The sequence below is a fragment of the Zootermopsis nevadensis genome, unplaced genomic scaffold (genome assembly GCF_977971745.1).
Source record: "Zootermopsis nevadensis isolate Lab colony 2312 unplaced genomic scaffold, Znev_1.0 Znev_ptg000013l, whole genome shotgun sequence".
Taxonomy (NCBI): Eukaryota; Metazoa; Arthropoda; class Insecta; order Blattodea; family Termopsidae; genus Zootermopsis; species Zootermopsis nevadensis.
This window is the reverse complement of record NW_028259145.1, coordinates 14,218,968-14,234,837: the sequence shown is the minus strand read 5'-3', so window position 1 is coordinate 14,234,837 and position 15,870 is coordinate 14,218,968. Positions and strand designations below refer to the sequence as shown.

The 15,870-nt window shown below is 38.2% G+C and overlaps 1 protein-coding gene across 3 annotated transcripts in view; it reads left to right on the top strand.

The window, feature by feature from the left end:
• Positions 1-239: 239 nt before the first annotated feature.
• mtd (TLD domain-containing protein mustard) overlaps positions 240-15,870 on the top strand; it is a 189,309-nt gene continuing 173,678 nt past the window's right edge. For all 3 annotated transcript variants that reach the window (XM_087348710.1, XM_087348699.1, XM_087348697.1), the window contains exon 1: positions 240-1,364. In XM_087348710.1, the coding sequence (XP_087204836.1) occupies positions 1,276-1,364 (89 nt within the window). In that variant the 5' untranslated portion in view covers positions 240-1,275. The remainder of the gene's footprint in view (positions 1,365-15,870) is intronic.

Sequence of the window (15,870 nt, the reverse complement as noted above, 5' to 3'; positions counted from 1 at the left end):
TCATTGCACTGGAATGTTTCGCTGTTTCCAGTTCGTTTAGATGAATAACAAGAAAGAGTGTTCATGTAACAAGTGAAATAGTTGTATTGTTTGTATTTTACAGAGAAGGAGCACGGATGACACGGCAGGATGTCATTGGACCGCCTGATCTGCCATTCGGTTGGTCCGATTTGAACAAGTGCTACTGCTCTTGGATCTTAGCAATGCTGCAAGAGACTGCTTGCCTGCCGTCTTCCTCTCTGCCTGAAAATATAATTTTCGAACATCTGGAATGAAATACAAGCAATGTGAAGCTTTCCGAAACATATCACAAAGGAAACATATTTAAGTGTTGTATAAACAAACATTTTTAACTTTGTAAAATCTTCATTACTGCCTGTGTATCCTGGGTGACATTGTGTTCATATTTCATTTGTGGAAATTTCTTCCTGACAGTCAGTGCATACAGACCAACTACAGATTACGGAGCCAAACGGTTCAACGCAGGAAGCATTAAATTTCTGATGAAGAGTAAAGAAGTCTAATAGTACATGGAATTGCAACGAACCTGTGTTTTCAAACTAATAAACTGTTTGGAATAGAAACTTACATTGATGTGATTTCTCAGACAACAATATACCAGGGATTTTATGCTCGTTTCGAATTTCCAAATTACGTCATTATTCACTGGAATACACATATTTCATTAAGTTAAACTGATCTTTTATTTTATAATGATCAAGCAGACGGTCAAGGATAACGCAGCTGTTTTGTTAAAGGTCGTATCGATTGTGAGAAAGCGTTGAGATAAGCATGCGTTGTAGAAATGCTACAAATATTGCTCACAAATGCGGTTAAGAGACCTCCACCACTTTGAAAACACACTTGGGAATCTGTGAAGTAGTTGAATATCTGTTACTGATTGCCCTAAAATAGTGGATAAGCTTATATTGATTTTGTGTGAAGTCTTAAAAGAGGAAAACCCCGTGAAAGTACAGCCTTAAAACATATAGAAGGAACAGACTACATCAAAAAAGAGTTTGGTTGTGAAAATTTCAATCTTCCTTCAAGAACTGCTGAACTTTCAGTTATATTCATATTTGTGTTCGTGTGTGTGAAGTGAAAAGGAAGTAAGCCTTTTATAAGAAGGGTGTAAAATGGTAACTGGTGGAGGGTGAGGTGTTGTTGATCGAAAAAGACGCCGCCGGTGTTTGAGGCGCCAATCCTACGGGTTTTATCTTCCTGATGCTTGCTGTCCGCCTCCAACAAAGTAAAAGTAGTTGAACGGTCGTTGCTATGGCTACGTTCACGGGTGCTGGACCTTCTAGACAGCGTTCTCTTAAGGACCGACTCAGAGAAGGAATAACGGGTAGTTTCTCCTGGCAGTGAGTACAGTTTACGTTTTATGGATATGCCTGCATGTTTAAGACATTTGTTTCACTTTACCATAGTTTATAGTTTTCGTCAGACACTGTCTATTGGGCACTCGTGCTGCTTTTACTCGTGTCTGATTGTGTCTTAATGATTTGTAAATATTGTCAGCATGTTCACTGGCACGATTCATTACTTTTTATAAATGGTAATAACGGTGGTGTATTACGTTGGATATTGTTAGTTTTTTGGACTTTATTCATCATTGTATACTATAAAACAAGACACTACGTTTTGGAAGTTGGCTGTGCTCCCGAAGCGCAGTTTTCTTTTAGAATATTAAACGATGGTTGAAGTCCAAACGACGAGCAACATTAAATGTCATTACCCTTTCCTCATTTTAAGGTACGTTCGAAATGAAAAGTTGCTAGAAAATACGTTTATTAGCTTCGCCACGTCTGTCTGTGCGCATGAGACAATTCGACCGACGATTGTGTTTCCATTTTCAGTTTCGGTTAAAATCGGACAACAATAATGGGAACTTTGCTTGAAAAACTGCATGCCCTTTCGCTCGCAGAAGTGATTTGGTGTGGAATCCGTAATCGGGAAATCTGCAGCTGCACAACCAGTGGGGAATCCCCAGAGATTTCTTAATCGTCTAGTCCAGGGGTGGCCAACCCGCGGGCCACATGTGGCCCGCCTTGAACATTTTTCCGGCCCGCGAGATTCATCACACTTTTACAAAATATATTTATATTTAATTTTTAGTGCTATATATTTCTTTACAATGTACGCTTAGTATCATTATTATTATATTATCTATGTTTACATGTAAGAATAATAGTACACACAATAATAATAACTCATTATGTTTCAATTTTTCACTCCAAAAAAATGTCTATAGTGTATCTAAATCTAATATGGGGATATATAATTTTATATGTGGCCCGCGGAGTTATGATGCATTTCCAAAGTGGCCCGAAAGATCATTTGGGTTGGCCCAACCTGGTCTAGTCAGGCGCAAGGCGGCCCGCGTACGCAAAGGTTACTGGCCTTCGGGTATTCTGACGTCACTGGCTGCATTACCAATGGTCAGTGATCACATTATGGTGAAATCGCCGCATTTGTTATGCTAAGCATACATTTTCCTACATGTTCTAACATTTTATGTGAAGTAGGGAATTTAGTCGGTTGACCCTGGTTTACAGTATGATATAATAATTTAGTTCCGAATAAATTTGATGCATTTGCTAGGTACGCTTTATGTATTATTTACGTTACTTTTCTTCTAATAGACTGTGTTTTCTTTAATTCAGTTCAATTGTTTAATGTCATCACATTTTAATTATTCAGTCTTCTGTTTACGCCTTATTGCTTTGTTTTCTTTTGAAACGTCTTGTTGCTGCAGTGTATACAGATACCAATATAGTAACATGTTTTATTTGTTTAATATTTTGTTATAAATGGTGTGTTCAGCCCATAGAACCCCCACAAATCATTTTAAAGTACTTAATTTGTCTTCTTACATCACTGAGACTGAAATCTTCATTTCTCAGATAGAAACCTGATGATGACTTTCATACTTTTATTTCGTTTTATTTAGAAACGTTTTCTGTTAATTCGTGACTCGAGAAGTCATTGCGTTATGTCTTCCTGTGTGTTTTCTTATAAGAGATCTTCAGCAGTGAGGTAACAGATCTGGTTTAGGTATGTCGTTCATGCATTAAGTTATGTCAAATAGGCCTACGTTGTGTATTTTCGTCTGTGGTAAATTTTGAAGTGGTATTAAATGTTACAATGTCAGTTTCTCTGTTTTGCAACGATTTTGTATAATATTTAATTTTCGGTTCATGCGGTTGTTTTTTCACACTAAACACTATTACTTTCTCTGCATAATTTGAATTAGGATCTAAGCGTGCGGAATACGTTCTGGAAATTGTAAACGGGGGTGTGTAATAAAGTGCCACGGCGGTATAACATGCAGTTCCAAGTTGATTTCAGAAAATTTAAGGACTGGTTGTTTAACCCTTCAAAACCGAAGCTGTTCTAAATAACATTTAAAGAAATTAGTCAGTGCCACATAGAAAGCAACTCTTTACCATTACAAATGTCAACTGGTTAATGCTGTTTAATGATATAATTTATGTGTACACTGAGAATGATACAAAACGCATAATTACAAAATTCAGAATTACTGACTGTTAAAGCATCTGGTACATACAGTTACCACTCGGCGTTAAATGGCGAAATTGTCTTTTAATTACCGGTTTTGGGACATAGGAGTTTTGGGCGTACTACGTCTGTTTCTATGGTTGATAAATCGTATATTTCCAGCATAGTTGCTTGTGTTTCTTCGTGTAAGGAGACAGGTGACTGTTTGAATCGTGGCCTCCCCAGTTCATTAGTTGACCAACAAAATGACTGCTTGAGTTGCCAAGTGAATCTGATTACATCAGAACCTCATAATTCTTTAATGAAGGGAACTGTAATGCGAGTTGATCCCTTTCAGTACATAGGCTATCACGCTATTTTGATAAACCTTTGTATCTGTCCTATATGACCAGTGCATCGAGTTGACTTTTTTAGTTATGTAATCTAGTCTTTATTGTTGCCTCACGTTTGGCTCAGTGTTCCAAATAAATCAAGTTTTGTGGTGTGCTTATAGCATTCGCTGTATTATCGGCTATTTATTTTCAAGTCGTGAATGTTAAGTTTCATGCTGTCTTATAAATAGAGTAAAACAGGCAGGATTGAGGAGCAAGGACCTCCAGTATAATATTTAATTAAAATAAGTCTAACGGATCTCGAGTTTGAGAAGACAGTATGAACATTGTTTATAATTATCTCGAAAACCGTAAGATTTTCTGCGGAATAAATGCTGCTTTCAGTTTTCTCTACGTTATTTTTTGCTTCGATAAATATTTAGATAATTTACGCGCAGACACGCGTGTACGTCTTTATGGAAAGTATGCTCTTCTTGTCTGATTTTAACCAAAATTGGAATATGTCGATAAATTTCAGCAAAATTACCTTATTGATATAGAAGTCCATTAAAATTCCTTCAGCGGGTTTCGAGTTGTTATATGCAATCAGATGGACGTGCAGAGAGAGAGAGAGAGAGATGGCGAGACTAACTGTGCATTTTTTTGTCATTTTTTCGTTACGAATGTGTCAGAAATGGGGAAAACGTGATTACCAAATTGTGCAGTCTGCATATTTCGTGTTAACGCGTCGAGGCGACGAACGACATTGGAAATACACCTCATCTGAATGTATTATACTGTTGTGGGCCTATACTCTTTAAATTAGGTGGAGGTACATACTGCGAGAACTTGTTGCAATATGTCGTATGATCTTTATGGGGACATTGTGAAGTCGTAATATGTAGCCTGCATGTCTAGTGGCCAATTGGGTTAACTTGTTAGTTTCAGATGAGAGGGCATGGCTACATCTTACTTCATAGGTGTAGCACATAGATATTTTTATGTACTTGTTTTGAAGAAAATCCTCCAGATTTTTATAAATTGATTTCCTTTCCTTGTAAAATAGTAAATATTCTTTACATGTACCTATGTCTGTATGTCCAAATATTATCATAATTCACAGGGTGTAAATAAAATGTAGAGGGATTGTGTTGGTTGAGACATGATACCTCTGGAAATTTAGTTGACTATGATACCATCTACAGCTTATAATATACCAAATACAAAACGTTTACATTGTTATTTGCTGGCCACAGGCCGTTTTGTTGATACGTCTTATCGCTTTCAGTAAATACTTTGTTACAAATACCAGCATTCTCGTGTGGAATCCATGTAGGAAGCCAGATGGATAGTCCTACTGTAGCACGTGTCTGCGTGCATCCAGACTCAAAAACACGAAACCCTTTAAATTCAACGGGCTTGGATTGTTGCGGACGAATAGGCTTTGCTTCAATTAATGAGTTAATGCAGATTAAAATGCCAGTCGATTACATTGCGGTCTTCTAGTTCATTGGGGGCTGATTACGGCATCTAATAGGGCTTTGGCTTAGCAATTCGCAGAGACTTAAATATTCATTAAAGAACGACTTCTTGGTGTAGCTAGGGAGACGCTCGTTAAATATACATACTCAGTAGGATTACAACTCCCATATTAACGCTCCAAAGGGAATTGCATAATGCTCCATTTGTCAATTAGTCATTATCATTCATTACAAGTCAAATACAATGTTTCTCCTTTTCTAGGACTGACAAAAACATGTTTGTGATTAACATTGCAAGAAAAAGGTTCATGTCAAAGTGTAGTTGAGGATGGCAATGAATCTTTTTGGTATGAAAGTGAAGTCCTATTTCTCCTAATTATACAGTGAAGCTGTATTATAAATAACGCCCAAATATTTGCTTGCTTTTGGGTTAATATAGCAGATATTGAAACTAAATACAGTGAATGAAGCTCTTGTGGTCTGGGCTGTAATTTGTAGTTGTGAATCTGACATTAGACTGAGAAGATACACGTAAGAGCCTGAGTACGATCTAAAGTGAACCAACCTCAAAGTGAATCGACAGAATTTAGTGTATTTGTGCCATAAGCAATTTAGTCGGAATCGGTAAAGTAGTTTGGTCTCCTTTAAATATGGTCGGACGGTAAATACGAAACTGGTGAATGATATTGGATTTGTTTTAGAAACCCTTATAAAATATTCCATACAACGTAAAATATTTCGTGTTATGTAAATTCTGGACACTGACGAACGAATTTTGACTTTTTTCGAACGTGGTAAGTGGGGTAAATGTTTGAGATCTGTTTTACTGATGATGTTTAGCCTGTAGCATGTGAACCCTCGGCAGCTTTCTCATATTTCACTGACACTGCATTTTCAGTTCATGAAAATGCTTTTGATATGAACACAACTTTATGTGACTTCGCTCCTCAGAGTACTTTCATGTCTCCGTCATAATTTTCGCATATTTTTGGTGGTAAACAACTTTATCAGTGATGGTAAATGACATACTACAAATTAATCAGTTTTGAATTTTCGATACATCACTTATATAGACAGTCATTGTGATACAGGACACCTAGAACTGTCACCATTAATCGTCTAATCAATTCGGTTATAAGATTAGTATTATTATCGGTACTAATCTCACGCAATCACGTATTTGGTGTTGAAATAATAGAGTATTTACCATCTGTCATTAAATTGTCACGGCCGAGTTGTTCGTAGGCCATACAAAGTCTCGAAGCGCGAATAAGAATTTTGAGGCCGTTCGATTCCCGTTCAGGGTATGGATGCATGTCCCATCTTCAGCTCAAGAAATCCGGCCAACTGTGTAAAGAATTATTTGTTTCGTGACTGTTTCTGAATCCAAATGGACCAAATCATCTGATCTTTGACATTTAAAGATCTTCAGTTTCTAAAAACGGGTCGATTTGTAAAGTCCAAATAAAAGTGATGAATTACGAGTACACAGCTCGAACATAAAAGAAAATAATTGTTAAATTTTACGCAGCTCGAAAATGTGGATCAATTTTACTCTGAATTATTTTATTTTTGTAACGTTTTTTAACATAAAAGCCATCTTAATGTTGGAAGTGAGTTCTTAATTAGTTGTGACTTTTGTGTTACGTACCTTCATATAGACAGAACTTTTAATTACATAATTCTTGGTCGATCGAAGTGACGTTACATGAGCTCCGGTCACTTCTTCACGCCGTGCACCATTCAGATCGTCCATATTCGAATGATCACAAATTCGAAGTTTCCAATATTACAGCAGTTTTTTTTCGATATTTTATTTTTGAGACAAGATAGGTTAATGAACTGTACCTAAGACTGATTGATTTGGATTATTTGGTTGTGCTCTTTCGACTGAACTTGTGCAAATATTATTAAATAATTAATTGTATTATTCTTCATTTTTCTTTTGATGTTTTACTTTCTTTGTTCTGTCAACTGAAGAGAACTGCTCAGGCACGCATATGAGATCTATGTTCACTGATTGTTAAGGATAATTAAAGGTAAGAATTAAGTTATTTCACAGTTAAGTTAGATTTTGGCAAGGAAGAGCCACCGAATACATTTATGGTAACATCCTGACAAGAGTAAAGTACATTTGAATGTTGCGTCCATCGTTACAGATTTGTTTCATATTGTGTATATATTTTAATTTTATTGATTTTAACAAAATACCTTTTAATTTTTTAAAGAAGTTAGAAAACGAAGTATTGGTATCTGCACCTCTTCCAGCTGCATAGATCAGAATGGGTCTGGTGAAACTTTCATCTCTTTCTACTTTAATTTGTTATTCTTGCGATGTATGGTTACCTAATACATTAAGTAAAATGGGTATTTCTTTGTGCCTTAACAGTTACAGTCAGGCCTGTTATCCTCATAAAACATCACAGGGCAGTATGATAAGTTTCCAGATTTTTTGCTGTGCTCTCTTGTGTGCAGAATAAAACGCACGGTTACTCGATTACTCCGACATTCAGTGTACCAGAAGGTCGAGTTTCTTTCCTTGCACTTATTCATGCTTAATTATTTATGAAGTATTCATTTATTAACATCTTATCAGAATCCGCCCTTGTGTGAGCTTAACGTGTGTTTCATTGGGAGACGAGGAGGTTATGAGTTCATGGTCATATATTAGTCGTCGTGTCTTTGATTTCTAATGCCTTCATGTTGCTGTACTTTGGAGTGTTAGAGAAATCATGACCTTATGGTTTTATGACTGAGCAGGCATTGGCCATGTCCTATTTTAAATATTCAGCCGTCACGATTGTCGCCTCTTCGTTTTACTTTGTGACAAAGAATATGCACTTCCTTCCACACCGTCATTGTTTCCACTATATGTGGATAACCTTGTACATCCCACAACGCAAAGAACCTAGATCTGAGGCATGGCTATTTAATTTACTACTGTTTGTTTTTGGTGCGAAATGTCATGTTCGTGGTTTAGGATAACCGTCGTCTTCCCTCCCAACGGTATTTTGCTGCATTGATTCCACTCAGCAGCTGTTCCCTATTATTCAGCGCAGCATGGACGCAAAATAGTATCTGGGAGCCTAAGTTACGTCACAATAAGGGGTAAGGGATGAGAAAGAAAGAATTCCAAATCTTTCCAAGGAACGTTTAGGGATGGCATTAGGCACGATGCTGGGAAATTGACGCAAAGCGCTGCGACGCCTATCTTCAAAACGTTACACAGACGCCAAACAGCGCAGATGAACCTCGGAATGACATATGGCACTGAGCTGGAAAACAAACATTGAGCGCAACGACGCCGAAAGATGCCATATTTGGAGAATATTAGTTTCGGGATGACATTGGACACGACGTTGAAAAACCATTGTCGAACGTCACGACGGTAAACTTCGAGACGTTGACTATGAACTCCAACTGAAGTCAGTAGAAGCCCCGGACACCTTACGACGGATGATAAACGGACACCGAGCGTCGTAACGCCAATTGTCACGACGCCGCAAAAGACGTCATATTTTGTGCAGGTGAGCCTCAGGATGTCACTGAAAACGACGCTGGAAGACATACGCCGAGCGCCGTACCGCCTACACAAGACAGCATATTTGGGACAGATAAATGTTAGGATGCCATGGAACACATGGAAAGTAGATGCCAAGCGTTGCGTCGGCAGTCGTCGCGACGACAAGCGAAGCCGCCATATGTAGCGCAGATGATCCTAGGGATGACATTAGACACGACGCTGAAAGATCAACGCCAGGCGTGGGGACAGCAACAACAGACGCCGTATTTACCACAGGTGAAACAGTGGATGCATTGGTTAAGCAGCTTGAAAAGCTTCCGGATGCCATTGGAAGCGACTCTGGAAAGCCGACGTCGAGCGTCACGACGCCAGTAGTCGCCACAAGTCTATATTTGGGACCGATGGGACTCGGGGTTCTATTGCACACGACATTGGGAAACATACACCAAGCGTCGCTACGCCTGTCATATCAAAATCTGCAGAAGACACCACATTACCCCAGGTGGGCTTCCAGATGCAACAAGTACTCGTTTATTTGGCAACATGATTTATTCCTGTCGTTTTTAATTCTAAAACCCAACGTCGCAGCCGAGTGTTTACCATTCCAGCTTCTTATTCGGGATGTCCCGGCTTCATATATTGACAAAGATACTGGCTATGCTGACTGAGGTTTTACTTGATTTTTCTCATTCCCTCAAGATAAATACCGGGATAGTGTGTTGCGTTAAACCGCGACCGCTTGCTTCCAAATCCTTTCCAATTCATCATTCAGTAATCATCATAGCAATTGACAGCATCGTTAAATAAACTGTAAATAACAGAGTCTGTCTATTTTTAAATAAAAAAGTTTGCTATAATATCATAGAGCTTTAACATATAAATTACTTTGAAGAAACTAGTACGCTTGGAGCGACAGGCTGCAAGTAAACACAGTCCACACTAGATAATCACGTAACGCGACCTTCGAATGAAAATAATAAATTCATTGCAGAGGGCAAGTGGCAGGCTGCAACTTATCGCTGATACCATAAATCGTATTCTGTGTCCGTGCTCTCGTATAAGCTGGATGTAGCAATCGTAATTAATACAATTGAGATCACGCATCATGCATCAACTTCACTAACAGTAGAAAGGTTTTAATGCTAACAGACTCTGTAAATGAATAACCGCGTCAACGTTGAAGTGGTGAAACAGCATCAAGAAAACCATCCTGTCGTTGAATATAATACTCGTAAACAGTAGCTACACGTAAGGAAGTACGTAATCGTGATTCATCTTGAGGTCGAAAATTAAATATGTGTTAACATCTGTTTTAAAACCCAGATGAAACTGGCAATTTGAAAACTTCAGTTAATATGCGTACGGTACATATAATTTGATGTAAACGTCAAATTGCTCTTTAGAATATGCCATAATGATTAACCTTTAGTTTCTGGTTTGACATATATAAACAACCGAAATGCGTTTAAAACAGGGGAAAATCTTACATTTTATAGTTTGTAGGGTCAGGGATGTTTTCTTAGCTACTGTTTAGTCCTGTTCGGTTCTGAGGCCCAACCAGCCTTCTGTAAGCCTGCAGCGGATAATATGGGCTCTTTGATAGGATATAAAGCGGACTAAGCGTGAAGCTCACTCGTGTCTAGTGCCAAGATGCAGATTGATCCCGTGTCTCTTGTGGACTTCTGGTGTGGTGCTAAATCACCTTGTCTACTTTATCTTGTGGAGCGTTTAAATACGGAGAGTCATGTGATGAAAATGAGTTGCTGAAATTCGAATGACCTAATGGTCTATGATAGGATGATTATGGATGGTGAAGTTGAAGGGTAGGCCCTTGAAGTTAATTTAGAATCAAGTTGATACAAGGCTATAGACCTACTGGTATATATTTTATGTGCCGTGGAAAATATTCCCTGAAGCTTTGTTAAGGAATCTGAAAGATGTACTCACAAATACGCCTGGTTTTAGGTCCTCAAGTAACGCAACCTTTAAAATTAAAGTAAATTAACATGGTAACTTGGTAATAATTATATAACATAATGGATGTATCAAATGGAATTAATACCTCCAGCGGATTGAAAAGATGCATTTTAATGTTTAATTACAGCTTTAAGTAAAATGACCCTTAATTAATTAAAATAAACTTACGCATGACAGTGCTCGTGTAAGCGATGTAAGTTATAAAAATGTATCATAATACTAAATAACGTAAGCGGGAAACTTAATTTAGGCTTTGAGTACAGTGGCCCTTAAATTGGCCCAAATGAAACCTAAATCAGTATGTGTGGACAACATATAGTGGAGATCTGCCACACACTTTTGATCGAAATTGGTCATATGCTTTGACCGTGTTTCATGCCGATAGATGAACATGATGAAACCTAAAATTCAAAATGTAATCAGATTTCTTTCCTAAAATTATGTGCGTTATAGCGACCCTATCGCTAACCATAGCTGTGTTCCCGTATTTACCGCAACGTCTAGTGATGCACAAGAATATAGTCAATTGCATTTTTACATCTGAGCCTATTTCCGCTTCACACGGGAGCTAAAGATGGTGTTTGCATGATACTTATGCCATAATGATTGTAGCACTATTTTTAGTACAAAATGGAATTTTGTATATTTATAAACGCGCATCAAAGGACTGAGCTATTTTATCACTGGTTTGACTCATCTTTGTGTACTATTTACGTTCTTGGTGTTTTCGTTAATTGTGTGTTAAACGCGTGCCAGTGTTTCGCCACGTCAGAGCCCCGTCGAGGCATTTTTCACTGCTTTGAAATCTTCCCCTGGACTGGGTTCACTTGTTTCGTCGGAAGATAACTATAGAAACAAGTGGTTCATTAAAGTTTTATGTACTTTTGTCCTTCCTGTTCTACCGGCAGCCATCATATACAGAGTGATTCAAAATATTAGAGCCAAACTAAAGGAGCGTATAGAGAGACTCAGAGAGAACAACTTTCGAATAGGAATCCATGTCCTCCGAAGTTATCCTGAGTCAGTCGAGGCCTTTGAAGGCAGAGAAGTCTGATAACATACCGCTGAAATAATCATACTTTGCTATTCTCCTACTAGCTTAATTTTGTTTTTTTATTAATGTACAAGGATTACATTAGCAATCTTACAAATCAAATTATTTCAGCGGTATGTTATCAGACTTCCCTCCCTTCAATGGCCTCGACTGACTCAGGATAACTTCAGAGGACATGGATTCCTATTCTGAAGTTGTTCTCTCGGAGTCCCTCTATACGCTCCTTCAGTTTGGCCCTAACCTTTTTAATCACTCTGTAGAATGATTCAAAAGTCACTGTGCACCTTTAAGAACACCAGGTGTTTCTTGGAAGTAAGGAAGTGATCCACAAGTCCTTGTGCACGCACGTTCACAAATTAGTGCGTGGGACTTGTGTGTGCGTGTGCGCACAAGGACTTTTGAATCACTTCCCACTTCCAACACACTTGTTGTTCATGTAGATGCACTGGGACTTTCGAATCACACTGTATATCGTCGTTTACAGGTAGGACTAACTAGTAGCAATAAATGAAGCGGTTCTAGTACAATTGACCCAGAAATGCCAATCTTTTTTGTTTTAAAAGGAAACTGAATTTTAAGACATCGACAGGAAGTATTTTGAGAGTTGCTGTGAAACTAGTGAAAACTTTCGCGATATTTGCCTTGAAGTAAAGAGCCATGCAATAATGAAAATGCTTATTTATAGTCTGTGACAATTTTGTGAATGAGGATGTAAATGGTTTTTGCACTGTAACCATTTGTGGGTGCCTGTAGTAGCGATACTGAGAGAAACAGAGGGAGAAAATTATCTTGTGTATATGATTTAACATTTTTAGACGTGACATAGCTATGCGTCCATGATTTCCATTGCGTTTGTAGCTTACATTAAAGAATTCCTCACTGTACAATCTTTGACAGATTAAGTTAATTCACTTTTTAACCTTTCTGTTGAACTCTTCGTTGGAGTTGAGAGTTTTATGTTTGCGAAAGCTTACTTACACATCAGTACTTTAAGTAGGAACGAATTATAATCGCTTAGGCAAATTTATTCCAGTCAACGTTCCATGACAGTTGATTTGGAAGTCAGTTTAATTTATTTTGTTTTGCTGGGTGGCTGATGATGTAGAGGGAACGTAGTTGAATAACCTTGGAGTAATAATTTCTCTTGCATAATGGTAGTAATGCCTGTGAGAGGGATAATATTCTGCCTCGCCTTGTAATGCCTTACCTTGCCTTTGTCCCTCATTCGAACACTTGGCGTAGGCAGCAATAAACAAATTAAATTTACCTCTTATATTTTGTCCAAGTGTTTGTGGATATGCAGATGGGATATGACTGTTATATCAATACCTTCTCTTCATCCCTTCCCACGCACTAGGCAGGGAACTTCCTTCATATTATGTAACGTTAAGTGTTCGTATTGCGGTAAATTAATTTCAGTAGCGGTTCTATTTATTAGTTTCGCTTTTCCTTTTCTTTTTTTCTTTTTCACCCTTTAGTTTTGTTTTCTTTCATTCTGTTCTTTCCTCCTAGTTTTCTCTCTTTATTTCTTTGTTTTAATCCCATATTAATTCATTTTCTCTTTCTATCTTTACTTCGTTGTTTTTCTTCCTTCCTTTCATTCTTCTGCTGCATAGGTAACAAAATACAGCCCCATCATTTGTTCCTATCCAAACAAATTTTGCATGGAATGTTATTAGTCAGAGTTGGCCTGCAGTTCTGCGGGTGGTGTGTAGCTAAGAAACCAGCTCACCTCGGTGAGAGGCCCCAATAAATGTATCTTTCATCAGCAGGAAGCTTTAGACGATGTTGGTATCATAGACCCACGTACAGTTTTAAGAATATACCGTATCTAGTGTCCACTAAAATAACTGCTACTGTTTTCTAATACACTGAACGTTTGAAATATTGTAGACACGGCCAGTCCTAAGCGGTTACAGTTCGCGAGGCTATCAGTTTTTCAAGGCTTCTGAAACATGGATAATTAACAAAATTAAATCCTCTCGGGCTATCAGACGTGTCAAATGATAGCCCGAGAGGGTTTTATTAATTTTGTTCGCCGTGAAAGTACAACCATTCAAAGACTGACGTTCGTCTAAATAATATTTAATATCCTGTTTCTACCTCAAAGAAAACAGGGCGTCTCCATTATTAAAATAACTTGGTTAATGTTGATTAGGGATATAATTTGTTCTGAGAATCATACGAATCATTATTACGTTGTTGGAAAAAATTGCAAAAATAATTGAATATCAAAGTAGGACGGAGGCAGAGAGTCACCGAAACGTTGGATTACACCACCATTCTTACACTGTTGATCGCCCGAGAAGACTACATTGCATTCACCACACACTAACATCGCCATAGCACATCTCCTCCTTACGTCTGTAACATAAGCTAAATAAGCCTTGCTGCTAGTGCCGGCAAATGAACACGTTTCCGGAAGACGCTTCAACTAACAAGTGGAATTATTCGATAACCTACTTTTTGCAAATGGCTGTTTTCTGGGTTGTAGCGCCGTGTAATCTGGTAGAATCGTCAGGACGATGAGTCATCCTTCTGATGATGGTGGCAGCAAGGAACTCTGAAATGTGTTTAAATTTCTACCAGACTACACGACGCTACAACCTAGAAGACAGTCGTCAGATTCACCGCCAAGAAAACCTCAGATCGAACCTTCTTTTTGTTACTTATTTTGAGCGTTAATATCGTTGTGTTAGTGTAAATGCTTTGTAAAATTCGTATTTCTGTACAGAAATTTAAATAATTACTTCAGAACTGCTGCCTAGTTCAAAGCGGCATTCACGCGGAATATAAATTGGAGTACTTATGCCCGCTGTGTAATGATTTTGCCTCCCAGTTTTCATATGTGAAAAATACGCTTTTTTATTTTTCTCATTATTACATGTATATTGTGGGTTATTAAATCTCTTTTCAGATTATGTGTAACCACGTGGGTTATTTTGCGATGTGATATTTTGTCTCTGTGCATAAGTACCACGCCATGAAGAGGTGGGAGAGAAGCGGTAAAGTTTTAATCCTTAATCTATGGAGTAGATAGAAGTGAGCGGATCAGCTTCACCCGGCTGCTTTATCCCATGGAAGGAACCCTCACCACACCCTGGTGCCAACTGCGTAAAGACAGAGTGGGTCCCACGATCAATCTGTACGCGAAGAAAAACCTTTGTCCCTGAATTTACTTCTAAGTGCAAAACTGAAACGTTTGTTATTATCATTATTGACATAGAAACTCGATTCGTATAAGAAATTTAAATAAATTTTGTTGTTGTGTGTGGGTGAACATGTTCCAGAATACGCCTGTGTAGGAAGCAGTTTGAACATATGTTTTCAGACCAGACTGTACTGTATCCCTGTACTAGATTATTGCAAGGTGCCGATAGTGATCTTGCGAATTGACCTGAGTTTAAGGCCATGGATATTCCGAGCAGTTCAGTCCGACTGATTTATATTAATAAGTGTAAATGTATCACAATCTTCACGCTAATTAAATCGCTTATTGAGTCAGCGTGTAGTTTGGTAAACAGGTCAGTGCCAGGTGACGCGATCACCTAAATTGATGCGAATTTCGTGACTTAATTGACCGACTTATCATTTTGGTACTGCTTCGGAAGTACGTGGGCCACGTCCGGGGGGACGTCATGTTCTCTTCATGCTTTTGTATATTATATTCACTTATATTTGCCCTTTGTGTGATGACAGTGATCTGTTTTTGGAACTTTTAACCTTCCGGTGTGTATGTGTGTGCGTACGTGCTGTTCTACGTAATCGCCCTGTCGTTTTCATTATTCTGCCTGCTTTGTTTAATGGCCCAATCGTGTCTTTTGGTTCCATCAGAACAGAATGGTTTTACCGTCCCTTATGCCATTCTTGCACAGATTTTCCCTCATCATGATGCTAATTTCACATGTCATTTCATAAGGGAGGATTCTTTCGCTGTTCATAATATGCCTGTCCTCCTTATCGCATGTCGCAGTCGATGGACGCAAAGAATCTGTCCACTGA